The 25,422-nt window shown below is 46.4% G+C and overlaps 2 protein-coding genes and 1 non-coding gene across 3 annotated transcripts; 2 read left to right on the top strand and 1 right to left on the bottom strand.

Annotated features, from left to right (window-relative positions):
- Window positions 1-8,050: 8,050 nt before the first annotated feature.
- LOC125540739 (cytosolic sulfotransferase 5-like) lies at window positions 8,051-9,303 on the bottom strand. Its single transcript, XM_048704313.1, has one exon. It carries the CDS (start codon window positions 9,237-9,239, stop codon window positions 8,202-8,204), a length of 1,038 nt encoding a protein of 345 aa, XP_048560270.1. The 5' UTR covers window positions 9,240-9,303; the 3' UTR covers window positions 8,051-8,201.
- A 5,989-nt stretch (window positions 9,304-15,292) lies between these two features.
- Window positions 15,293-15,366, top strand: TRNAT-AGU. Its single transcript has one exon. It is a non-coding gene; the product is annotated as a tRNA-Thr (tRNA).
- Window positions 15,367-20,351: 4,985 nt separating this feature from the next.
- Window positions 20,352-22,409, top strand: LOC125535256. Its single transcript, XM_048698307.1, has one exon. It carries the CDS (start codon window positions 20,509-20,511, stop codon window positions 22,276-22,278), a length of 1,770 nt encoding a protein of 589 aa, XP_048554264.1. The 5' UTR covers window positions 20,352-20,508; the 3' UTR covers window positions 22,279-22,409.
- The last annotated feature ends 3,013 nt before the right edge of the window (window positions 22,410-25,422 follow it).

Below are 25,422 nucleotides of genomic sequence, written 5' to 3'. Positions count from 1 at the left end.
GAGCTCTTCTAGGAGTGGATGAGTACTCGTGCGGTTAGTGGCCGGTTGTGAGGCCAAGTCCTGCGTAGGTGCATAGATTAGTGGCCGGTGTGGCCGATGAGCTGTGCGCGTGCATCTACTACTTAAGTGATGTGCTTGTGCCTGTAGCCATGAGGCAGTTGGAGCTCTAAATAGTAACGGGGCTGTGAAGCCGGGTGAAACTCCAGTGTATTGCGTGCTCCTCCTTCTTCTATCTCCATCCATCCGTGTGAGAGAGCGGTTCCAACAAAGACACAATATCTTGGAACAGGATTAGAGGAATATTTTACCTGAATTTTGTTGTTGCATTCCGATGCTCTGCACACTCACTAGTAGGAAAATGGCTACTAATGGCGCATCAGTTTTGCCTATTAATGGCGCATCACTGGTGCGCCATTAGTATCACGCCACTAGTATTTTTTACTAATGGTGCATCACTGGTGCGCCATTAGTATAGGCCACGGTGCGCCATTAGTATAGGCCACTGGTGCGCCATTAATATAGGCCACGATGCGCCATTAGTATTTTTGAATTTTGACGGCGGGAAAATAGTAGTGGCGCACCATCTAACCCTTACTGTGCGCCATTGCTATTTTTGAATTTTGAATTTAGATCTGGATCGTGATTTTTTTGCCCATTTTTTGCTCTTTTTTGCTCGTTTTTTGGCTCTTGTACGTTCTTTTGTCGTGTTCTTTTGCCGGAGAGGAGTTCGCCGGAGAGGAGGAGGAGGAGGTCACCGGAGAGGCGCTCGCCTACATCGCCGGAGAGGAGGAGGAGGTCGCCGGAGAGGAGTTCACCGAAGCATCGGAGAGGAGGAAGGAGAAACCATGAGGGAATGGGAGGAGAGGAGGGAGGAGGAGCTCACCGGAGAGGAGGGAGGAGAAACCGTGAGGGGAGCGGAGGGGAGGAGAGGAGGGAGGAGGAGGTCGCTGGAGAGGAGGAGGAGGTCACCGGAGAGGAGGAGGAGGAGGTCGCCGGAGAGGAGGAGGAGGAGGTCGCCGGAGAGAAGGAGGGTAGTATGGTGGAGGAGAGAAGGGAAGATGGAGTGGAGGAGAGGAGGAGATGGAGTGGAGGAGAAGAATGAAGAGGTAAGGAGGAGAGGACCACGCCCAGCCATATATACGGCATAGTAATGACGCACCGTGGGAAGGTGCGCCATTACTAACTTTTTTTTTTATTTTTTTGATTTATTTTGAATTTTGAAGGCAGGAAGATATTAATGGCGCACCATGGGCAGGTGCGCCATTAGTAACTTTTTATTATTATTATTTTGACTTATTTTGAATTTTGAAGGCGGGAAGATACTAATGGTGCACCATGGGCAAGTGCGTCATTAGTAACATTTTTTTTATTATTTTGACTTATTTTGAATTTTGAAAGCGGGAAGATACTAATGGCGCACCATGGACAGGTGCGCATTAGTAAGTTTGAATTTTTTTTTGAATTTTTTTGCCTCTCCATATCTTAAAGGCCCCGTATCTTTTTTCTGTTAGGTTTTTGAGGATTTTGAAAATGTTTTCCCTGTTAAATTCGGATGTAACTTTTCGAGTAGATGATTTTTCATATAAAAAACTTTTTCATCCGAGTTCGTACGCAAAAGTTATGCCCATTTTTACAAATTCTCGAAAGATTTTATAAAAAAGTCAAAAATTCATGTTTGTAAATTTTGCTAACAACTAGACCACATATCACATGAGAATCTTATTTTCTTTTTTTTTGACATTTCTATCATTTTCTTTTTTTTTTAAACTGAAAAGGCGGTCCAAGGATGCATTCGGGCGAATGTTTGGGTCAAGTTACTAATGGCGCACCACATCCACGGTGCGCCATTAGTAGTTTTGAAAAAATTAAAAAAAATTACTAATGACGCACCGTGGATATGGTACACTAATGTCTGGTGCGCTATTAGTGTCAATTTCATCTATAGCCTTTTTTCTAGTAGTGACTTCTCAAGCTTTTATATGATTTTGAGAAACAAAACTATGATTTCGAAACAGAAGCATATGCTTTTGCCTCGTCGATTAATAATCAAACAAAAACTGGGATTCAGAAAATAGATACTGAGAAATAGCAAAGGAATTGTAATATATAAAAGTTTTTGTTTCCACGCTGGGAAGCAGTATAGCACAATGCTTTGATCTAGAGAATTAGGCAAGACTAATCACCGTTCTGAATCAAAGTAGCAGTGGTGTTTGGTGTTCAGTACAAGGTATACGGGGAGATGGTGACATGGATGCTGTTGTTTGATTTCCGTTAGTAGCAGATGAATAAGGGCATGTACAATGGTTATATCTTAAGAGTGCCATGTAGGATAAATGATGAGGTGGAGGAGAGAAAAATCATAAGAGAAAGCTTGTCTTATCTTATTTAAGAGAAGACAAGAGATGATCTCTTAGCACAATTTGTCTTACCATATTTTTAGGAACAACTAATTATTGAAGATAAGGCTAAGAGATGACCCATTATACATGCAAAAGTTAAGATAAAACTATCTTATCAACCATTATACATGCCCTAAATGGTCAAGATAATTAGGAGAACCTGGTGGTTGCCTTGCCGAATGCCTTCTCCGCTGCTTGACACCGTGTCTCTGACGCCAGTGTGTGCACGCGCGCGTCGCTTCGTCGCCTTACGGTTCCGTTCAATGCGTGATGCATCGTGTTACTGCAACGCCGTGTGCCGTGCGGCCGCTGAAACTAATCATACACACGCATGCCTACAAACCAGATCAAAGATGAGGTGTTACCGCCAAGCTCCTGTGACCTGCTCGATCTAGATCACCGGCTCAATCCTACTGATGCACATGGAGCTTATAGACAGAGATTGGGTACGGAGGAGAACGACCATGGAGGCCGATGTGGGAGGCGCAAGAAGGTGATGCGCCCCGGTGGTACTGCCGTCGAAATCAAGGGTGCGTACGGTCTCGGAGCGGAGGAGAGGAAGCCGGGGCTATGCAGATGGATGAGGGCATCAACTCCCGCGGTGAAGGGCGCGTCGGCTCCCGCGGCGAAGGGAGGAGCGGCAGGGGACGGCGGCTCCCCGCGACGAGGAGAAACGGCGGGGGGAGCGGCTCTCTCCCGCGGCGAAGGGAGGAACAGCGGGGGGTGGTGGCTCCCTCCAGCGGCGAGAGGAGGAACGGCGCGGCGGGGGGGGGGGGGTTGGGGCGGAGAGTCGTGCGGTCGTGTTGTGGCGTCCGTTGGGGCGAAAGTCGTGTTTGTAACGTTTTTTTTAACGGTGATGAGGGTTAGCGATCGATGGGTTAGTGGGCTTAATGCGTGGCTTGCAGCGTTAAATATCAGAGGATTAAGAACCATTAGATTTTAATGATGGATGGATGTGATTGTTTGGATTTGCTCCTTTCTTTTTTTTATAGGGGTATATAGATAGATAGATGAAAAATGGTAGTGGTGGCCAATGGACCATAGTGGCCTCAAAGTATTGGGCTGCCGGCCTACGTGCAAACAGAACCCACCCCATGACCCGACGAAAACCTCCAGGCCTTGGCGGGACTAGGAGGGGGGAAAACCGCGGGAAAGCCCGGCTCCTCTTCCCTCCAATTGTTTGTTGGGGTCCCGTTTATTCCGCCGCAGAGGCAAGGGCCCCAACTCCGCTCGGCCATCCCGTCCGATCGATCCCTCTCCAGCGCGCGCGTGACGTGCAAACAGAACCCACCCCATGACCCGACGAAAACCTCCAGGCCTTGGCGGGACTAGGAGGGGGGAAAACCGCGGGAAAGCCCGGCTCCTCTTCCCTCCAATTGTTTGTTGGGGTCCCGTTTATTCCGCCGCAGAGGCAAGGGCCCCAACTCCGCTCGGCCATCCCGTCCGATCGATCCCTCTCCAGCGCGCGCGGGGCACAACCCCAATCAATCCCGGCTGCGGCGGCACCACCGAAGACGAGAGGATGGTGAATGGTGAGTCCCTTTTGAGACTATTCGAGGCGACGGATCCGTAATCTCGTGTTTCCTCTCTGGATTTTTTTTAACTTTTCCCCTTTCCATTGATTACACACGGAAATTACATGGTCACCTACTGCGCCCAGGGAAAGGGGAAAAGGAGGAGTCAAGGGCGATTCATTTCGTTACTAGCATTAATCTGACAGTCAAATATTACGACGTTTGTTTGTACGAATATTGATGATTAGTCCACAAATATTGTTGAAATGTTGATTAATCTCCACAAATGTTATTCAATAGCGTTCTTTGCTTGGTTGTACAATGGTGCTTTACATATACGGCACGGCTGACATGTTGATTAGTCCACTACGTCTGTTTGATTATCCTCCTGTATGAAAAAGTTGAGCGGTTAATCTCGTGCATGCAATTTTCTTCAAGCGGACTGGACAATGTTTGGTTCGTGATAGATCCTTGCTCAAGTTGCCTCATGTCCAGCCACTGTGCCTTTTAAGTTTACCTCTCAGCTGAAACCTGAAACTCAGTTAACCCTCTTATTGTACTGTATATGGAAAACAAAAGGCATGTTCATTTAACCTCTCCTGGCAGGGTTATTTTTAGTGTAATACTTACCTCAACTTGTTTCATACTGAGATACTAATATTTCTTATAAAAAGAAATACTAATATTTTGTTATGCCTAGGTGTGGAACATGCAGCTGGCAATGCCAGCAATGAACAAGATGAGAGCACTCACAGTACCCCTATTCCGCTGCTCTTGGGCGCAAAGCCAAAGAAAAGACTCACTTCCAAGTGCAGCCCTGGGATTCAGACTCAGAAGAGGCAAAAGAATCTGGAGGATATTCAGAATGGGTCTCATGAGGAACCTGTTGCACCCGAGCAGAAGAATCTAGCTTTGCCAGTTCTTTCAACTGATCAGCATAAGAAGAATGAAGGGACCGATCAGAACATTTCTCGTGAAGAACTCGTCAGGACATTTGCCATGCACGGACACGCAACAAGGATGGTGGAACAAGGTGACTTTTGGAAGCTTGTTGCTGACCTGAATCCTGCGGTCAACATTCCATCCCGCTTCGACCTGAAGAATGAGACCTTTAACTTGTTTGATCAAGAAAAGGCCAAGCTGAGGGAGAAGTTAACAGCTTTACCATGTCGCGTTTGCCTGAGTGCATATGTGTGGCACCTCAGTCCACTGCAGGCATTCCTGTGCTTGACTGTTCACTATGTCGATGACGAATGGGAGAAGCAGAGAAAGATCATCAAATTTAGCCCCGTGGACCCCTCTTGCAGTGCAGAAGAACTAAGTCATACCATATTGCGAGCTATTGGAGAATGGGGTCTTGATGACAAGGTTTTCAGCATCATACTGGATGACGCATTCACTGATGATTCAGTGGCTTCAAATGTCAAAACCGGTCTTCAGAAAAGGAACAGAGTTGCTGCAAACCGGAGCTTGTTTGTGGCACGTTACGCAACTCATTTACTTGATGAGGTTATTCAGGTGGGGCTGAACGAACTTGACACAATCATGGAGAACACCAGCAAGTGTTCCAGGATGCATCCGACCCCTTCACTAGCACATTATCCCAAGCGCAGATATGCATCAGCGGATGACTGGAAAAAAGCACAGAAAATTTGTAAATACTTGCAAGACTTCAATAGATACAAGGACTTGGTCCACAAATTGCCTAGCCCAGATAAAGTGTTTGATAAGGTGTGGAATGTGAAGGAAAAGGTGCTTCGCAATACTGACATTGATAGGTTCAAGACACTCGCCGAAGTCTTCTTACGTGACAAGGAGGAGGAGGGAATTTCCGTTATGCGGCGGAATATGGAAAAGAAGTTCAAGAAATGCTGGAAACTCTGTTTCTTGCATTTTTGTATGCCTATGGTCATGGATCCTAAATACCGTCTGGAACACATCAAGTCACGCATACAAGCCTTCACTGTGCAAAGTGCCTATACCGTGGACGGCGACATAGATGATTTTATTTGCGAGGTGCATGACACACTGCTTAACCTCTATGGTGAATATTCAAACCAGGCCCAAGAACCTGACTGCACTTCCTGGTCTAAAATTAGGATGGGAAAGTTCATAGGTAGAGATATTCTGCATGAGTTATATCTATGTACTGAATATCCGTATCGTCAGCGACCACTCACTGAACTTGAAGATTACTTGCAAGAGGCACAACTGCTTCCAGAAGGTGACTCCTCTGTGCTCCAATGGTGGAAGGAACATAGCCTGACCTATCCTTCAATCGGTCGGATGGCACACGATATATTGGCACTGCCACGCCGTACTGACTGCAAGGCTGCAGCAACAAGAACTGCGAGGCTAGTAATGTCTGAGTCCGGTAATAAAAACCGGGTTGAGAGTCTTGTCTGTATTCAGGACTGGCTCGCACCTGCTGGTAGTGCCTTGCTCTTTTCTTCTCTCTCTTGATTTTATCTCATTATTATCTGATCAGTCTTTAATATAGCTGAAATCCTCGTGTCTTACTCTTTATAGGAACTACAAGTGTGGGGTCAAATCTTCAAAATTGAAAACTTTACCATTCCTGGCTGAATCCAAGATTCCAGTGAGCTGCTTTCTTAATGCGCCCCTGTAGTTGATGCGACCAAACAATGGCTCTACGATGCAGGATTCAAAGATGGAAAACTGCGAGGCACTTCGGATGGTGTTAACACAATTTCTGGATACTAGTTAAGTTACCGGTGGAGCAGTACTGAATCTTATGTGTGTGGTGAGTAGAGGACCTCTAGTTTCAGATACATAGTCCTTACGCGCACCCTCTATGCTAAAGTGCTTATATTCGATAATTAGTCCTATATTCGGATGTCTTAATGTACGCAGTAATGTTCACTTGCTACATGCATGTTGTGTTAGAGTGAGAAGGTGGTAGTCCTATACTCTGCTCAAGTTCTTCTTTCTGGTGCTTGTTTGTCTGACTGACTCGTGCAGCCCTGCTGCACCAGTTTGATGTATCGGTAAAGGAAGTTCAGACTATCTGAGTTTTCTTGTGGCGTTGGATTGGCCAATCCCGCGGGTGGAAACGATATGTAACAATGATCCGGAGTTGCTGTTTTCTCTCCTTGTTCCTCCATCAGAGACGGCCCGTATATATGGTCGTTCTCATGACCATGTGGAGAGTTTAGTATGTGCTTAATGATATCACACATGACAAGACACCGCCCCCAACAGAAGCATCACTCCAATTCCTTCATGGATACATCACTTCTTTGCTTTGTATCCAACATCACCCTCATGCGGCTCAAAAAAACGAAAAAAACATCACCCTCATGGCGGAGAAGGGGAAAATGGTGGTGCATGATGGTCTCCTGGTGACACATCTCATCAAAGCGCATTACTTCCTCCGTCCGTGAATAAGTGAACATCTAGCTTTGGTCTCAAGTCAAAGTTTTAAAACTTTGACCAACTTTATCAGGAAAAGTAGCAGCATTTATGGCACTAAAGTAATATCACTAGATTCGTTTTGAAGTGTACTTCCTCCGTCCGTGAATAAGTGAACATCTAGCTTTGGTCTCAAGTCAAAGTTTTAAAACTTTGACCAACTTTATCAGGAAAAGTAGCAGCATTTATGGCACTAAAGTAATATCACTAGATTCGTTTTGAAGTGTACTTCCTCCGTCCGTGAATAAGTGAACATCTAGCTTTGGTCTCAAGTCAAAGTTTTAAAACTTTGACCAACTTTATCAGGAAAAGTAGCAGCATTTATGGCACTAAAGTAGTATCACTAGATTCGTTTTGAAATGTACTTTCGTAATATACCAATTCTATGTCATATATGTTACTACTATTTTCTATAAAGTTGGTCAAAATTTTAAAATTTTGACTTAGAACAAAACGTAGAAGTACACTTATTCGTGGACGGAGGGAGTAAGCAAGAGTTGCACTAGACTCCTCCACCTCCTGATGGCAGTCATGTGCCTCCTCCTCTATGAAGAACCGGACATAATAATAGGATTATATGTGGCACATCACTTCATCTCACTGTAAACTTGATATCCCAGGAGCACATCACTTCATCTCACTGTCAACCTGCTATCACTTCATCAATTCACCCTGGTTTCAGATACCACTAAAAGCACAGCTGAATTCATATCCCAGCCTGTGATGAGGCCATATATGCTGGACCGTTTTATTCTTATTCCCATAATTAAACCACAATATAATCAACATAGGGCTCTCCCCGACAAGAAGAAGCAGAGTGGAAAGTAAAGCACAACAGATAACAAATGACACTTGCTCAAAACACAAGCCCAGACCCCTGGAGCTTGTCCTGGACCATGCGGTCGAGCTTCTCCCCCATCTCGCGGCTCATGTGGTTCGCCCAGTCCCCTACCTCGCCCTTCCTGTAGAACACGGAGTTATCAACGTGAACTTTATTCCCGTGACTCACGCCGCCGACCTGGTTCACCTCTAGGCCGGTGAGCTTCTCGAAGCTGCACATCCTCGCCACCTCCTCTGCGACGCCCGAGCCCTCCTCCTCCTCGGTCAGCGGGATACCGAGGAACGTCGCGAGCCTCCTCACGACCCGCGCCGGGTCTGACTTGATCTCCTCATACTTGAGGAAGAGCACGGTGTCCGGCCGCACCATGCTTTCCTCCCAGTACTCGAGGCAGTGGTCCCAGAAGGGGCCGTAGGGCGAGAACCCCTCGCAGAACATGCCGAAGGCGTCGTCCATCAACAGGCCGGCGCCCCCACCCCGCGCCACCTTGTTCTCGAAGTGCAGCCTGGAGACGAGCGTGTCCTTGGGGTCCCGGCACAGGTACACCACCCGGCAGCGGAGCGACCGCGTCTCTGGCCGGAGCAGTGACATGGGCAGGTGTGTGGCGAGGAGCCTCGGGGACGGGAGCGCGCCGATGTCAACGTGGCCGCCAGCAGCGCCAGGGATCTCGATGAACGGCACGAGGTGCTGCGGGTGGCGGGTGAGGAGCGGGTGGTCGGCGGCGCCGAGGCCGTGGCGGGACCGGTTGGAGACGGCGAAGGCGAGGGCCTTGAGCCAGGTGGTGCCACACTTGGGCTGCGTGGCGAGGACGACATCGCCGGCGCGCGGCGCGAAGTCCCGGCTGGCGCGCAGGACCCCCTCCAGGATCCCCGGCTTGAACCAGTAGCCCTTGTACTGGATGAGCGGCTGCGGCCACCCCTCCCTTGACGGGAGCGAGGATATGAAGTCCTTGAGGCTCTCTTCGGATATGGCGTCTTCCGGTGAGCTCTCGGTGGCGGTGGCGCTCTCTGGTGAACTCATCGGTGGAGGTGGAGCTGGTGCTGCCGGTTGGGCCATGGCTGGTGTGGGAGGGGAGGCGAAGCTAGCTAGCTTGGCTATGAATGGATCGTGAAGAAGCCGGTTGGTGCGATGACAACGTCGATCGAGCCGTTATATTTTATGGCAGGAGCAGGATCTCGTGGCGCCCAAAAACTAATTACAATTTTAAACTAATCACTTTAATTCTGACGCATGCATGCACGGGTCCAACGACTCGCACTAATCAGATCGTGCACTCCAAAGTGACATGTCCCTTGAAATCATTGGATCAAAAATAAAGCTAATGTATCCCAACCGAAATATAGTATATCCAAGTACATCTACTGGTTACATAGCATAATTGGACTGAACACTAGGAGGATGCAACAAACCAGGACAAAGGTTTCAAGAATATATTACAAGGGATGAATTATATCATTCTACGGCCATGCAAATGGAATGACACATCTGATCTTCATCAATCTTATTGCATCTCAAAGAACGGAGGACGAACAAAGTTCTCTCAGAAAAACAATGCGGAGTGATTCGCATGTTGTTGTTATCTGTGCCTCGGTCGCATTCCATAAAGTCCTAGAGGCTTGCCATCAATGTTGTAGTGCAGAACACGCCCATAAAGCTTGATCGGCAACTCGCACTCATTGTTGTGGTGACAAAAGCATCTACAAAATGATATCATCAGAACCGCTAGATGTCGCAAGCATATTGTCCATCTCCACTAGTGATGTCTGAAGATAACATAGGGTTGGACAGCGCAACCATGAGAATGTCTCAGCAACGGTGTTGAATACTATTGTGTTGCTGAAAACATTATAGTGGTGCACCAACCCCCATTGGTGCCTGCCACAGTGGGACACATGTGCATATTAGAAGAGCCGGTGAGTGCATCTAGTGAATGTTCCACTGGCGATTATCCGCCGTGAAAAAGAATGTGATCTAGCTGTACCTTCCATTGCAGCTAATTTGTTACGACTTCACTGTAGTCGTAAGCCGAGCCTTAGTGGCATCGGCCTGTTGAGTAAAAATTAACATTGGAAGTATAACCATTATCTTCCATTCTCCATACTGAGTAGAGTACCGGGCATTCTTAAGATGGAGGATGTTGGTAGAAGCTACTATGCTAGTTCTGAACAATCAGCCATGCATGGTTTGATTCAAGAAGCAATGGGAGGGGAGCACACTGTCACGTAGTCAGGTTGTTGATGTCGAAGAGTCCACCACACTCATGGGGACTATACGATGCAGGGTCGTTACGCTCGTGGAAGGAGGCAATGAGGAGGCCATCCCACACATCGTGGATCATGGGGTTGTGTTTGTCAGGATCGGGGTCAGGATACCAAAGGACGGGCTGGCGCAAGAGCTTGTGATGGGCACCACAATTGCAAAGGACAAATAGATGGCGGTTATAGACTTGGTCATGATGCTTTATTAGGTCGATGACTGGGAGTATGGGTTGGCAGCGGTGTTGTTCAAGTAGGAACTATATGGGTTGAGGTGGCTGGGCCTAGCTATGCAGTTAGCTGACTATACATCATTCTGGGAAAATGTACATACGTTAGTAGAGTGAGCTGCGAGAGGGAAGCTCAAGGAAGAGTGAGTGTGCTCCTTTTTGACTGGCGGTGCAATATGGTCCAACTGAGCCCGCCACCGACGCGGCGCTAATGGGAATCCATTCGTCGTCGTCAGCCAGCCTGCTAACGTGTCTTGTCAGATGAGGACCCGCCCTGTCATAAACGTGCTTAAAACGGTCTGAGCGGCAAATAACTCAAATTGGTAGTGTTTTGCAAAAAAGTGATAGCATTTGGTTAGGTCGATGTAATGTGGTCATTTTTGGGGAGGGAAGCCTCAATTGTGATAGTTTCACGCTATTTACTCGCATTTGAGAATTGAGATGGTATTGTCCATACATAAACCTTCTAGGCTTTGCTTACATTGGGTGTAATTTTTGTGTGCTCCCTGGTATTCAACTCGTGTGCATGTAATTAGCATGAAGGTGGCCATAAGTTTTTGTCATTAGCAACAGTGCGACATTGGTATGGTTTTCTCTGATCCATGTCGGTTACACTTGCTTTAGTTGTAGTTAATATATTGATGAACTCAGAACAAACATGTTTTTCGGGGAGCACTTGAAATAAACCTAGTATTTACTTTTTGAATGGAGCCTTTTGTAGGGCATAATGGAGCCTATATACATTGTTGTAAGTGGATATGCTAATAATAGTCGGCGGTACATATGGGAGTGGATATGTCTCTCCCGCAATAAAAGGAACATCCGTCTCGCCTCTGCGCGATGCTGTACTGGGTAGGCCCATTAATTAGCTACTTCGTTTGTTTTGTTTCTTTGGTTTTTTTTTCTTATTTAATTAATTTTTTTGTATTCCCAAAAAATATGCATATTTCAAAATATTTTACTTTAATTTTTAAAAGAGTTCATCGCATATTTTAAAAAAAAAGTCATATTGTGTAGAAATAATGTCCGTGCAACGTCTAAAAAAGGTTGATAACATTCAAAAAGAAATGCTCATGACATTTTGAAAAATGTTCATGTGTTTCAACAAAATGTTTGTAACATTTTTGAAAAAATTATTTACACAACGTAAAAAATGTTTGCGTAATTTAAAATAAATGTATGATTTAAAAACTGTTCAAACATTTCAAAAAAGTTTTTTCACATAATTTAAGAGAAGTATCGTACGATTCAAAAAGGGTAGTATGTGACATTTTCAAAAAACAAATACTCATTTCAACAATATGTTGTAGAGCTTTTAAGAAATGTTTGTACAATGTAAAAAATGTTCACGTAGATTTAAAACTATGTTTTGTACCATTCAAAAAAATTACATGATTATTTCAGAATTTTTAACATCCATTTGAAAAAAATATGTATGTTAATAAATGTTCATCATGTATTTGAGTAATGTTTAATTCGTAAGTAAAAAAATTACGCATGTATACAAAAAAATGTACACCGTGCATTGTAAAAAGTCGACATGTACTTGAAAATAAGAGCATAAAATAAAAATGGAAATGGAAACCAACGTGAAGAAAACTGATAAAAAGACTCAGAAAAACTGAACCGAAACGAAATACTTGAAAGATTCTAAAACCCGTCTATAGAACCTTTCCAAAACTGGTTAGATGGGCTGGTCCAATAACAAGTGCGCCTATGATACGAAATCACTAGTTGAGGAGTACTTGTTGCAAAGATCACTCCAACTCCCCAGGTTGCGACAAGTGGCGCACATGCAGCGTGTCATTTGTCGCAACCTGAGAGTTTTCCATTTTTCTCGTAGATCCGTTTATTTAAAACGTTTTATCTCTCAAACCGTACGTCCAAATCTCGAACCGCTTTCACTGTTGGGTTCCTCGCGTCGAGATCTTCAAAACTAGATCCCATGTTGATAGGTTTTGATGAACTTTTTTTTCAAAAAAAAAACCAGACAAAAAAACCAAACCGGGAGCACAGGTTTTTCCCCTTTCTGAAAGAGACACGCCCGTGCCTCTCATGAAATCACAATCGTGCCTCTCGCGGAAGCAAAACCGTGACTCTCACGGAAGGAAAAAAAAGAAGAGAAAACACATTTTTTCGTTTCCGAGGAGGCACGGCCGTGACTCTCGCAAAAGCAAAATCGTTATTCTCGCGAAAAGAAAAAAAAATAGAAAACACATTTTTTTTCGTTTCCGAGAGACATGACCGTGACTCTCGCTAAAGCACAACTGTGCCTCTCGTGGAAGCAAAACCATGACTCTCGTGAAAAAAAACAGAAAACACCGGGAGGCACGGCCGTGACTCTCGTTAAAGCACAACCGTGCCTCTCGCGGAAGCAAAACTGTGACTCTCGTGAAAGAAAAAAAAACAGAAAATGCATTTTTTTCGTTCCGAGAGGCACGGCCGTGACTCTCGTGAAAGCACACTCGCGCCTCTCGCGGAAACAAAACCGTGACTCTCGCGAAAGAAAAAAACATAAAATACGTTTTTTTTCGTTTTCGAGAGGCACGGCCATGACTTGCGAAAACCTCAGTTTTTTTGTGCAAAAACAATTTTATTTTGAAAAAAAAATTGATCATAAAGTTAAGGAAGGCCGGTGGAAAGACAAATCGTCAAAAAAAATAAAAAAAATCATTTAAAAAGCTGAAAACGCGTGCGAAAAAAAACAAAATCCGGAGGGAGCGCCCAAAACATGACACATGACGAATTGTTGAGAGCGCGCCAAATAGCACTGATCGTTGCGAGGCTCCCGAAAGAGCGATCCTTAACTAGTTGCTCTCACTATGATAGGTCTCGCAAAAGACCAGAAATAGCCCTGACAAATATGTTTCGATGGAATCGCTCACACGAGCCATTAACCGTTACCAAATGTGGGAGCAATTTTTTTAAGGTTCCTGGAGCTTCTCGACAGGTTTTGGGAAGCTTTCGCATCTTTTTTTTATATAATTTCATAAGCTTCTCGACAGGTTTTGGGAACCTTTCGTATCTTTTTATATATAATTTCATAATCTTAGTGGATTTTTTTCGATTATTATTTTGGATCCATGAACTTTTATGGAATTCTGCAAACATTTTTGAAAAAACGTTATTTATGTTTTTCTAATTCTGAATATTTCTAAATTTTTTAATCCCAATAAAAAATTAAAAAGCTCGACCATGTCCTGAATGTTGGGTACTTTTTAGAAATTTGTGCTTATTTTTTCATTTTTTTAAATAGGTCACGAACTATTTCCTTGATTTGTTTTTAAAAAAGTTTATTATTGAAGAATGTACTAACTTTTTTATTTTATGATATATATTTTTGCTGAATTTTTTTCAAATTCACAGTAATATGTATTGAAAATTTATAAAAGCTACGACCATATTTTAAATTCTAAAAGTTTGTTAATTAACGTTTTAAAAAATTGTGAATAATGTTTAGGTTAAATTAAAACCGGTCATAATACACAAAATCAAGACAAAAAAATATTAGAAAACACTTAAAGAGAGATAAAAAATGGAAAAGAAATACGTGTGGGCACTTCCGCTAGTCGCTCGCATTGTTTTTTAGTGATGTCGGTTGCCCGTGCATGCCTCCTTTCACTTTGTTGGACTAGGGCCATCGTTGGGCGGTGTAATGAAACTAGTCACGCTATCGCTTACAGCGATATATATAGCACATCCCATAATGATCAAACACAAAAGGAGGGTAAGTTTATTTTCACAAAAAAAGGAAGGCAAGTGTTATCTTAAAACGATAGCGTGGGTCTAGCAGCCCAAAGTCGTTTTGAATAGCTACGGTCACTGGGCCATTTGATTCGTGCACACAAGAATCACTGGGCCCATCTATATCAAACCGGGCTTGCTTTTCCACTTGGGCGTGCTTGTATGCTCTCGGGCCCTCATGTTGGAGGGGCACGTCTAGATCTCGCTTATTGCGAGACCAAAGAACACCTCGCCTCAAGCGTCTACAAAATGGGCCAAGCCCAGCGCGACGTTGCCTTAATCATCTGCATGTGTACGCATGTAAGCAGGTACGTACTACTCTCTTTTTCTGTTATCTTGCACACCATGATCATTGAAAAACAAGAGAGATGACCTGGAGAACATGTTTCCTCTACAATGCTGCCATGGTGGAGTCGTAACGTCACTCAAACAAGATCCAAGCATTCCTTCAAGCACACCGAAGGATCGAGAACCGAGAAGCTCACAACCAACTCCAAGAAGATCTTGTTGACCACCATTGGCTACTTCATAACGACACTTGATTCTTCTGCTTTTATAATGTTTTTATTTGGATTCACATTTCAGTTGGATAGTATTTCTGTATGCATATGAATGGTTAAGTTTGAGAACATTAAATTTGATATGCATAAAGGTGTGGATAAATTGGCAAACCATTGAGAAAGGGCTGATAGAAAAGGTTTAATTCCCCTAAAAATAATAGGGAATTAAAGGATGGGGAATCAAATTATGGGAGAGTATTTGGGACAAAAAGAAATGGGCTTGAACAATGAACTGTTCTATAAATGGGTTGAAGATTGAACTGTTCTATAAATCAAATGCAAGCTCAAGTAGGACGCCAAGATTTTCTCTAACCGAACATGCTTTCATAGCTCAGTTGGTTAGAGCACCCGTTTAGTAAGCGGGAGGTCTTGAGTTCAACTCTCAATGAAAGCATTTTCTTTTTATATATATATATATTTTGGCTTAAGCTCGGCAGTGTATGTCTCTGTTGTATTCTTTTGTTTCTCTCTGTTCTTTGACTTTGGAATTAACCAATGTGAATTCATCAAAGTTCCACAGTGTATGTCTTGTCATGCCGCGCACTTGGGTCTGGCACTGTATTGAAGGAGGACACTTTTTCTGCAAAATAAAGTAGTAGCAGTATGTTTGATGCCGGGAGAATTTACCGCATTTGCACTTGAAATGCAGCCTACTAGTTGTGCATTTTCATTGGTCTTTATTATGTGATCACGGTCTGCAAATGCGCTTTGGGCGCTGTTTCTCGGATGCAACCTCGGTACTATTTTCCGATGACAGGAAATCAAGCGGAAGACCAGAGGCCCAAGACCGACGAGAAAAACCCGCGACGATCGAATGAATGTTTGATTGAACTTGCCAATTCGTTTGCTTTGCCTAGCTTGAAACGAACGCTTCCGGAATGCTCAATTATTATCGCGCCATAGCTTCCGCTGCTAGTCTTATATACTCTTATAATTGATTTGGTTGATCATGCACACCGACACAGCGCGGTTGGATTGGAGACTTGAACTACTACCTACTCCCTCCGTTCCTAAATACTTGTCTTTCTAGTCATTTCAACAAGTGACTACATACGGAGCAAAATGACCGACAATATCACAGCGCGGTTGGATTGGAGACTTGAACTACTACCTATGAATGAATGAATGAATCCCTATGCATGATTCAGTGAGAGACGCAGATATGCATGATTGAGGCAACTTTTTCTGACACCGTCCTGTTCATCTCACGTACAGTGAGGGGTGCCACCATGCACGTTCCTAGTATCTATAGCCTCCAACTTTATGGCTTCTCAAACTTTATAGCATCTAGAGGAGGGACGCAAGAAATCAAAACGTGACGTGAGTCTCATTTGCATTTGCATGGCATGGCACATGGCACCCAAACTTTTTGATTCGCTGCGTTCATGGCGCCACATCGTTTTCACCTTACTACACAGCAGAGTCGCCACTGTTCGCTGCGAAAATGAAACTGTGCGAGCGCGGGATCCCATCCATGTCTGGCTGTTCTTCAAAGCCATGGCTCCCACTGTTCGTTGGGTTGGGCGTTGCCGGTTGCTTGGGCTCAAGCTGGGGCATGGTAGATTGGTAGGTGCTGTTTCTCTTCCAAGCCAAGCTCAACAGCTCTGCGCGAGTGACCGGCGGCCGAAACGCTGAAATTTACCGACCTAACTATTTCTTGATCACTAGGATCTGATCTGAGGAGACGAGAAATGACCGTGTTTTATTCTCCGTATCAATTCACCCCGAGGAGTTAAATTAGGGATCCCAACTTGGGCGAGTTCGTTGTGGATGAGCCCATCAAGTCCAGCGCTGGTAGGTTGGTGGGTGAGGGTGATAGTACTAAGATTGTTCGTCGTTCAAGAAAGCTGATAATGTGAATGATTAGATTTGAGAGATAATCTCTATACCACTGTAAGGGGAACGGCTTTGGAACCAAGCTCATGCTCAAGTACCGCATACTACTTGCGGCAAGTGCATATGATGGCTGAGCTCTAGGGAGCTCGTAATTGTCATTTTTTTCCGACATAAATACGTTTTCTTGACCTCAAAATTCTGAAAAAGAAATTATGTAGTATATAAGCATATACAGTTCCCTCCGGTTTATGATATAAGATGTTCTAGCTTTTTTACGAATCGGATGCATATAGACACGTTTTACTATGCTTGTTCACTGATTTCAGTTCGTATAGAGTTCAAATTAAAATATTCAAAACATCTTATAATAAAGAAATATTTGGCCTTGGTCTAGTAGATAAATTATCTTAAAATGCCAAAAAGGAGAGGTCCAAACTTCATACCACTGACGGCAGCTGCACCGCGCCGACAGGGAAGTGCTTGATTGTTTCCTTCCTCGTGGCCAGCCCGAGCTTCGTCGGGGGCGTCCTCGGACGGCGGCAAGACGAGAAGGAGCAGGAGGGGAGTTGTGGCTGCGGCAGCGGCTAGGGATCGCGACGCGAGCAGCTGAGGACATCTCTAACGCTAACCTGCAAACCGGACAATACATCCATCCGCAGATTGGGGATTAGTGCACGGACAATGATGAAAGAGCCGAGCATCTAATCATGCCCGCATATATTTCCGCAAACCTCAAATTAGTTTTAGAGAAACAGCTTTTTGCCCAACGCTATAGTTTTCGGCCAAATGCAAATAAATATAAGGCTAATTAGGACACGGTAATAGTACTACTAAGCACTAGCTTCCGCCAAACGTGAGCTAGCTTCCGCCATCATGCAATCAAAATTACTACCTGTCCACCAAATGTTGTGACTAGCTTTAGAAGTTTCCCCCAAAGTAGCTTGCTAGATTTACTAGTTTTCGACAAACGCTAATCACCTTTTTTCATTAGCACCGGCCTTCCGCCATCCGGACAGAGACAAGACGTATGCGGCTTTTGATTCGTCATGTAGTTGTCTGATGTCTCGTAAAAATTCCTTTGCTTAGTTCCGACATGGATGGCAAACAGGTCCGGACAGCTTGGCCCGAACCATTGCGGGAGGTTTGAGGTTCCGCTTTGCGGATGCCTTAGTATCTCCAGCCGCGCTCCAACAAAGCCTTCAGGCGACTTTTCAGTTGCTGACGTTGAATAATTGGCCCAGTCACACTCCTAAGGACCTTTTTTTGTCGGCTCGGGCCAAAATTGGCGCCGGCGGATCCAACCCGAGCCCGGCGCGCTGGGGGACGCTCTAGGGCGCCGGGCGAATCGTTTTTGGCGCGAAACAGCTGCGGGCCCTCCTTGTCAGCGACTCGTCTCTCTTCTCGCCGCTTCGTTGTCCTCATCGCCTCGTTTCCTGCGGCGAATTAATGCCAAAGCTGCCGCACGCTGCCGCGTCGGTCAGCCTCCTTCATTGATGCCTCACAGACGGCGCGGTGAAGACCGGATGACGCGCTTCCCCTCGCCCGCCATGCGTACACGCGGCGGCCACTCGTACGCGCGGCGCCTCCGCCTGTATAAGCCGACCCCCAGCGCGCCGGTGACACGCACAGAGTCTCCATCGCCGACGCGCCATTTCTCCCCCTTTCCTCCCTCTCCTCTCGCCGTCTCTAGTTCAAAGCATGGCTGAGCGCTTCCCAGACGACGGCGCGGCGGTGAACGGCTTCGACCGCCGCCACCTTCACGAGGATGAAGCTCGGCCCCTCTTCAAGACAGAGTACCCAGTCCCGTCGGACATGCGGGTGCCCGGGTCATGAAGGATCAGCGCCGGCGGGGTCCCGGTGCCACCACCGTCCATCGAGGCGGCGCGGCGTGCGAAGATCGCGAGTATCCGCGTCTCTCTGCCGCGGTTTGCGCTGGTGCGCCTTTAAAAGACGATTTTTAGCGCTTTTTTGAGGGACCAATGGCGGGAGATGCTCTAAATGCACGTCCATCATTATTGAAGGAGAGGTGCATGCATACATGCATGCATGGCAGCGAACAGAGGCCGCGGCAGCGTCGAGTACGTACCACTCCTTCAATCATGAGATTTTGGAGATTTACCTTACCTCTACCGCAGGTCGGTCACATCGTTTTCACTGCCGGTACGTACTCACTGCGGTGATAATAATTGATCAAAAGCAAGTTTGACAAGACGCCGCCGTGCTGCCCTAGCACGGCTGTCTAACCGCTTTTGGATAGCGCTGCTCTTAGGGCAGGGCGGCTTTGACAACGGCGACGAGGACAAAGGGGAGCATAATCATTCATCATGGCCGCCCTAGCTAATTCCTGCTTACTAGCTTCTTGTAACGCTCCTTGTGCTTGTACTGGAAGGTGGTTGCAGAGTGGAAAAAAGGGAATAATTGTTCCGCAAAGTCCTGGCGGAACTAGGACACAATTTAGGACAATTTGTATTGTTTCCTTTTTTTAGAAAAAAAAGGAGGTTAAACCCTTGTCTTTGCATCATTGTGATGCACAAAGTCGAGGATAATTTGTATATGAAAACGGAGAAAAATGTTAGAGTTTTGGTCGTCCTTCGAAGGGCGGCACCTGCGAAGCCCTAGGCATCGTCGCCGCCACCGCCCTCATCTTCCCTCTCTCACCTCGCCGCCAAAGGAGGGTACTTGGTCAATGGTTGTGGCTGGGCTTCTTTGTGTCCCATAGCGTGGTGGTGGCCTTGATCGGTGCGGCTCTCGACCTCGTAGAGGCGGCCCTGGAGTGGCGGCGCCCCTCACAGCCTTAGTAGTCACCGGCATCCTCCTCCCCTTCCCCTTCCCCTTCCCCTCCCTCTTTTGGGACTAGCAACAGAGGCAGTTGGGCTCTTGGCCCGTTGGTCGACGTATGCATTTGGGCATGGATGATGTGGTTGCAACGGCGGATCCTTGGTCCACCCTCCCTCCCTCCCTCTGCCGATGATGGGAATCCCAAAATGGCTGGGTGCAAAGAGGGCGAGGTCCTAAACTCACTTCCGGCGTTTCTCCTGTGCGATTGGTAGGCCTTGGGCTCACCCAACACCAGGATCCGGATAACAAGAAGGCGCGAGGTGGTAGGGAGGTTGCCGACAATGGTGGCTTCAACAACAAGTATGCACATTCTCCTTATGAAGCTCCTTGATCTCGCCTTCAATTTGAATGACCTCTTTTTTTCCTCATATAAATCAATTGGTTGGGCATTGACAATTTATTATCAGATAATTAATAATATATGCATGCAGAAATAGGGTTATCCTCCTTGAAAAACACAATTAATCCTTTTAAAAGACAATTAATATGTTTTTGTCCATGGGTTTGCATTGAACTGTTTTCGCCGTGTTTCAAGTGGTGTACTTTGGCAGTGTGATCACGCGAGAGGGATGGGTTTACCGACCTCTTAAGGACGCCCTTGACGAAATGCGCTCGTACTGCAGCGCGTAGGTGGACGTACTTCAGCATGCAGAGCTCGCTGACCAACCATGTCAGCGTCAGCGAGCCTCCGCTTTATTAGCTGCAAACCACGGAGCATCCGAGGCGCAATGGCGTCGCGTCGGTAGCCAGCGAGCCAGCGAGCCAGCTAGGAGACGACAAAGCCCACCGCACCGCGGCGTCCACCCACCCACGCGCGCGAGCGAGGCGAGGGCGGCGGAGATCGAGGAGGAAGAAGACGACAATGGCGCGGATCGACGGCGGCAGCGCGCTGGCGTTCTGCGTGCTCCACGACCTGCTGGGCGCGGCGGCGTTCCTCGCGGCCCACCCGCTGCACGCCGCCTACGCGCTCTTCTTCCACCGCGGCCTGCTCGCGCTCGCCGCCTTCTTCTGCCCGCTGCTGCTCTCCACGGCGCTCCTCCTCGTCGTGCTCCTCACCGCCGCCCCGTACGCCGCGCCGGGGTGGGCCGGGGCGCGGTTCCTCGGGAGCACCTGCGGCGTCGCCGTCGCCGCGCTCTGCGCCGGGCTAAGGCCCGACGGCGGGCTCGGGCTGCTCGGCCAGCTCTGCTCCTTCGTGCTCGGCCCTGCCGGCGTCGGCGAGGTCGTGTTCGTCGGTGAGGTGCGTGACGCTGGTGGTGATTCTTGCTTTCTTCTGGAACAGGGGAGGGAGACCTTCTTGTCTGCCGCCCAGGAGGAGTTCGCCGTTGAGCTGCCGTTGCAGAGTGTCCGTGGAGAAGAGATCTGCTTCCTGAGCAACGGGGAATTTTATGAAGAGGATACCTTCAGCTTCATGGATGAAATTCAGGAGAAAAATGTGGTCTCTGAGGATCTGAAGAAGGCTCCGGAATCTTTGTCTTCTTCTTCGGAGCATTGCTTCCCAGTTCCAGGTGAGACATTCATGCCAGAGATGGAAGAGCAGGAGAAATCCATCAGCAAAGGACAGAGTGTAAGCTTGCCAGAGAGAAAGGGGCTCAGTAGTGATGCGGTGGAGGAAAAGAGGCTGGAGTGTGACCCTGTTCCTCTGTCAGCAATGGAGACGAAGTGGGTCACCAAGCCACATTCTTCGATTTCTCAGCGAATAAGGCAGTGGGAATCTGGCAAACTGAAGAGTGTTCTTGATGAAATCGAGGATAATCCGGTGGAAATCTGTTTCGAGAAGGGATCATTCAAGGGCGTGGTGGAAACCGTGCCATTGGAGACTGAATCTTGCGACCAAAAACAGAGTGAAGAAGACCAGCTTGCTCAAGAAGAATCTGACCGGAAGCAATTACCAGAGGAGGAACTTGTAGATGTCAAGGAAGAATTGGTGCCGTCGAAGGTGGCGGAAGGATGCATCATAGACCTGCAAGCTGAAGAAATCGCCTCCATTATTGGTGAACCCGAAGAAGACCCGCCGCAAGAACAGAGGAGCGAGGACGTGCAGGCCGAAGAAGATGCGCAGCCTGAAGGACAAGACCACCAAGAAGATGTGCAGGAAGAGCAGGAGCAGGAGGACGCGGACGGCAGGGAGGGTCCCCTGAGGTCGACGTCCATTGCGCGGCGGGTGCACACCCGGACTTCGTCGGAGAACCTCGCCGGCAGCGCCTGCGAGGGGTCGCCGTCCAAGGGGAAGGAGTGGAAGCGGACGCTGGCGTGCAAGCTGTACGAGGAGCGGATCCAGCTCAAGGTCTGCCGCGACGGCGCCGTGGCCGGGGCGTGCGCGGACGACATGGACATGCTCTGGGAGGCCTACGAGACCGGGGGCGGCAGCAGCGCCGTCGCCGTCGCCCTCGCCGGCGACACCAAGCTCCGAGGCGGCGGCGGCAGCAAGGCGAAAGAAGAATCCGTCGACGAGGAGGAGGAGGAAGAAGACGGCGAGGACGAAGGGCCGGTGCGGCAGCTGTGCTGCCTGCAGGCGCTCAAGTTCTCCACGAGGAAGATGAACCTCGGGGGCGGCAAGCCGAGCCTGTCCAAGATCTCCAGGGTGCTCAAGCGGATGACCGCGCTGTCCAGGGTCGGGTCGCGGCGTAAGTGATGATGATCGGCAGTGGCCGTCGGTGCATGGACGGTTTCCATGGATCTAGAGCTATGGTGACAAGTGTATCAGTGTGTGTATACGTATATGATGGTGAAAATATATATGGGTCTGTTTCGTTTGTGCACTCAGCTCAGCCTGCCAAAATGTCGGCCATGCCAAATAATTTGCGTGTTACTGTATTTGGTTCGCTTCATATTATTTGTCGCTGATTTAGTATAAAGTCTTATTTCCCCTTTCATGCTCCTCCGCATGTAATCCTCGGAGCATCTCAAGTTGCAATGATTCAACGGCAGCAAAAGAGGGCATGGCAGAGAAAAAGAGGGCATCAGGGACTAAAGATCTGTTCCTCCTCCCTAGCTTTAGTTAGGCCGGAAATCCAAGGCTTTCTTTGAAGGATCAACATGGAGGCCATCTCCGGACAGCCTCCAAGAGAGTGGTAAGGGCATCTCTAAGAGCATGGTTAATAGTATAGCCAACTGCTAGCTATATGATGCTGCAGTGTCATTTACATCCATCACTTATATAATATAATATTAGCTATAATGTTGATATCTTTTTCTATGTCTCTCTTGCACATATGCAAAAATACCATGTAGGCGGACTATAAGCCTACTATTATATTTCTTCTAACCCGTCTTCAAAACATAACTCTCCGACTTGTGAGATCAACGGTAGTGGCGCAATAATACTACACCTGTGTAATCCTTGCTGGACACCTACGTAACCTTGCAACAAATCCTCTTGCCTCGCCCGGAATTTCATCATGATGGGGCCATCCTCCCCCCTATCCCCAATCACAGCATTACACGTCATCATTTATGTAAACTTCTTACCTAATCTTTCATAGGTGTAGCATTGCTCCCCTTAGCGTCATTTTCTGCGGTGGAAGTACCGTTTTGGATATGTGGCCTCTAGACTGGAGCACCTGGGTTGTCGTGATATGGCTGGTCAGGAGAGTTGCCGGTGGCGGGATGGGGGTGTTGTTCGGTGATGCATCTAAGGCTGGTCGTTGGGCGGCGGTCAATTCAAGCACACTTGACATGCATGCAGTGTCAAACTTGTCAAGTTAGCTTCTTATATATGTCTCCGCTCTCTGGTGTCGATGAAATCATCGAACATGCTTATAGTGGTCTTGACTCTTGACCGATATGGCAGAATGGTGATCGTTCATGATGTTGCGACCAAGTTGAAGTCATCGGTCCGTGAGGGCACATGCTAGTTGGTGATAGCTAGGGGCGATTTTACCGTACATGCACCCTCGATACCTCCGCGGACGTGCACTACAGCGAGCTCTCGAAGTGAGCAAAATCGTTGAAACAGTCGGAAACGAAGAACTGTGCTGAAAAATAATGAAAGACTCCTTAATCCCGGAGTGTGTTTTCTTACTCGCATCAACCAACGACTATAGGCCCATTTCTCAATTTCTTTCTCGGGTCAAATCATAAGCCAGAATGATCAATCATATTCACTATAGGTGCACCTCTTCATTTGTACGGATGTATTTGGTAGGGTGCATGAGGGCAAAAAATTTCTACTCAACCCATTTTTGGATGTTTGGTACCCTGCACGGGGCCTCCTCAGCATGCATGAGCTCAACCAAATACCCTTGTAGCATACACGAAGAGAGAATATACCAACATCCGTTCGCTGGTCAGTATACATGACCGAAGTGTTTTAAAAAAATATTCACAAATTCAAGAATTGTTTGAATTTTCAAAAAATACTTTAAATAAAAAAAAACAATTTCTCAAAAAAGTTCAGAATTTTTAAAAAATTTCATTTTCCCCCTGAATTTCAAAAATATTAATATTTTAAAATTTTATATAAATTTGAAAAAATGTTCAGAATATCAAATTTTGTTTACATTTACAAAAATTGCTTAGAAATTTGTTTTAAAAAATTCAGAAATTTCAAAAAATGATTAGATTTTCAAATTTAATTTAAAATATTCAAAAACTGTTCAGATTATTCGAAATTTGTTTATATTTTAAAAAATGTTAAAAATTCCAAAATTGGTTCAAAATTTTCAGAAAATGTTAAAAAAATTATTCACCATTCAAATAATTTATTCGGATTTCAAATTGTTCAGCATGTCTAAACAGATTTAGGCTGCCAAATAAAGTCTCAGCACATACACTGCTATCAAAGATAGCAAGTGCATGTACTCTAGATGTCTACACTCAAAATGTATCAAAGAAGAACAACCATGCTAGATTGAGAATGTTACCAAACACACCCTACAAGACCGCGTGCCGAGCACCCACTGGCAACAAGGAAGAATATTCATGGAGGGGCGGATCCAGTTAGGCTACGACAAGGGCCACCAGCGCCACCGGACAACTGGATGAGTTGTTCTTCGTTTCTCTTTCTCTGTAATTTACCAGGTATTTTTAGAATTGAACGCTAATTATGTTAGTTATATATTTTTGAAATTGTCAAGGGAAAGGCTCTCCCCTAAATAAGCCCCGTTATAATTAGAATTGTCCTGCAGCGCCAAGCTATACCACCTCTACTGCCACGTCAAGTCACACCAGAGCAGGACCCAATAGATGCTTTCTTCTCCTGCACCGGCCGAGCTCTCTCCCTGCCGCCGCGTACAGATTGCATGCAGCTCGAGTTTGAGAACGCCATGCTGAAGGTGCTCTCAACTCTGCTGATTTTCGATGGCAATGTTGCCCTGGGACAGCGCAAGCATGCCTGCAAGTCGCCGGACGAAGATGGCCACTGAAGGAAATATGCCCTAGAGGCAATGATAAAGTTATTATTTATTTCCTTATATCATGATAAATGTTTATTATTCATGCTAGAATTGTATTAACCGGAAACATTATACATGTGTGAATACATAGACAAACAGAGTGTTACTAGTATGCCTCTACTTGACTAGCTCGTTGATCAAAAATGGTTACATAGACATGAGTTGTCATTTGATTAATGGGATCACATCATTAGGAGAATGATGTGATTGACTTGACCCATTCCGTTAGCATAGCACTTGATCGTTTAGTTTGTTGCTATTGTTTTCTTCATAACTTATACATGTTCCTATGACTATGCGATTATACAACTCCCGTTTACCGGAGGAACACTTTGTGTGCTACCAAATGTCACAACGTAACTGAGTGATTATAAAGGTGCTCT

This window comes from Triticum urartu, chromosome 2 (assembly GCF_003073215.2).
Source record: "Triticum urartu cultivar G1812 chromosome 2, Tu2.1, whole genome shotgun sequence".
Classification (NCBI taxonomy): Eukaryota; Viridiplantae; Streptophyta; class Magnoliopsida; order Poales; family Poaceae; genus Triticum; species Triticum urartu.
The sequence above is the reverse complement of the archived record's forward strand: the minus strand, read 5'-3'. Positions and strand labels throughout refer to the sequence as shown.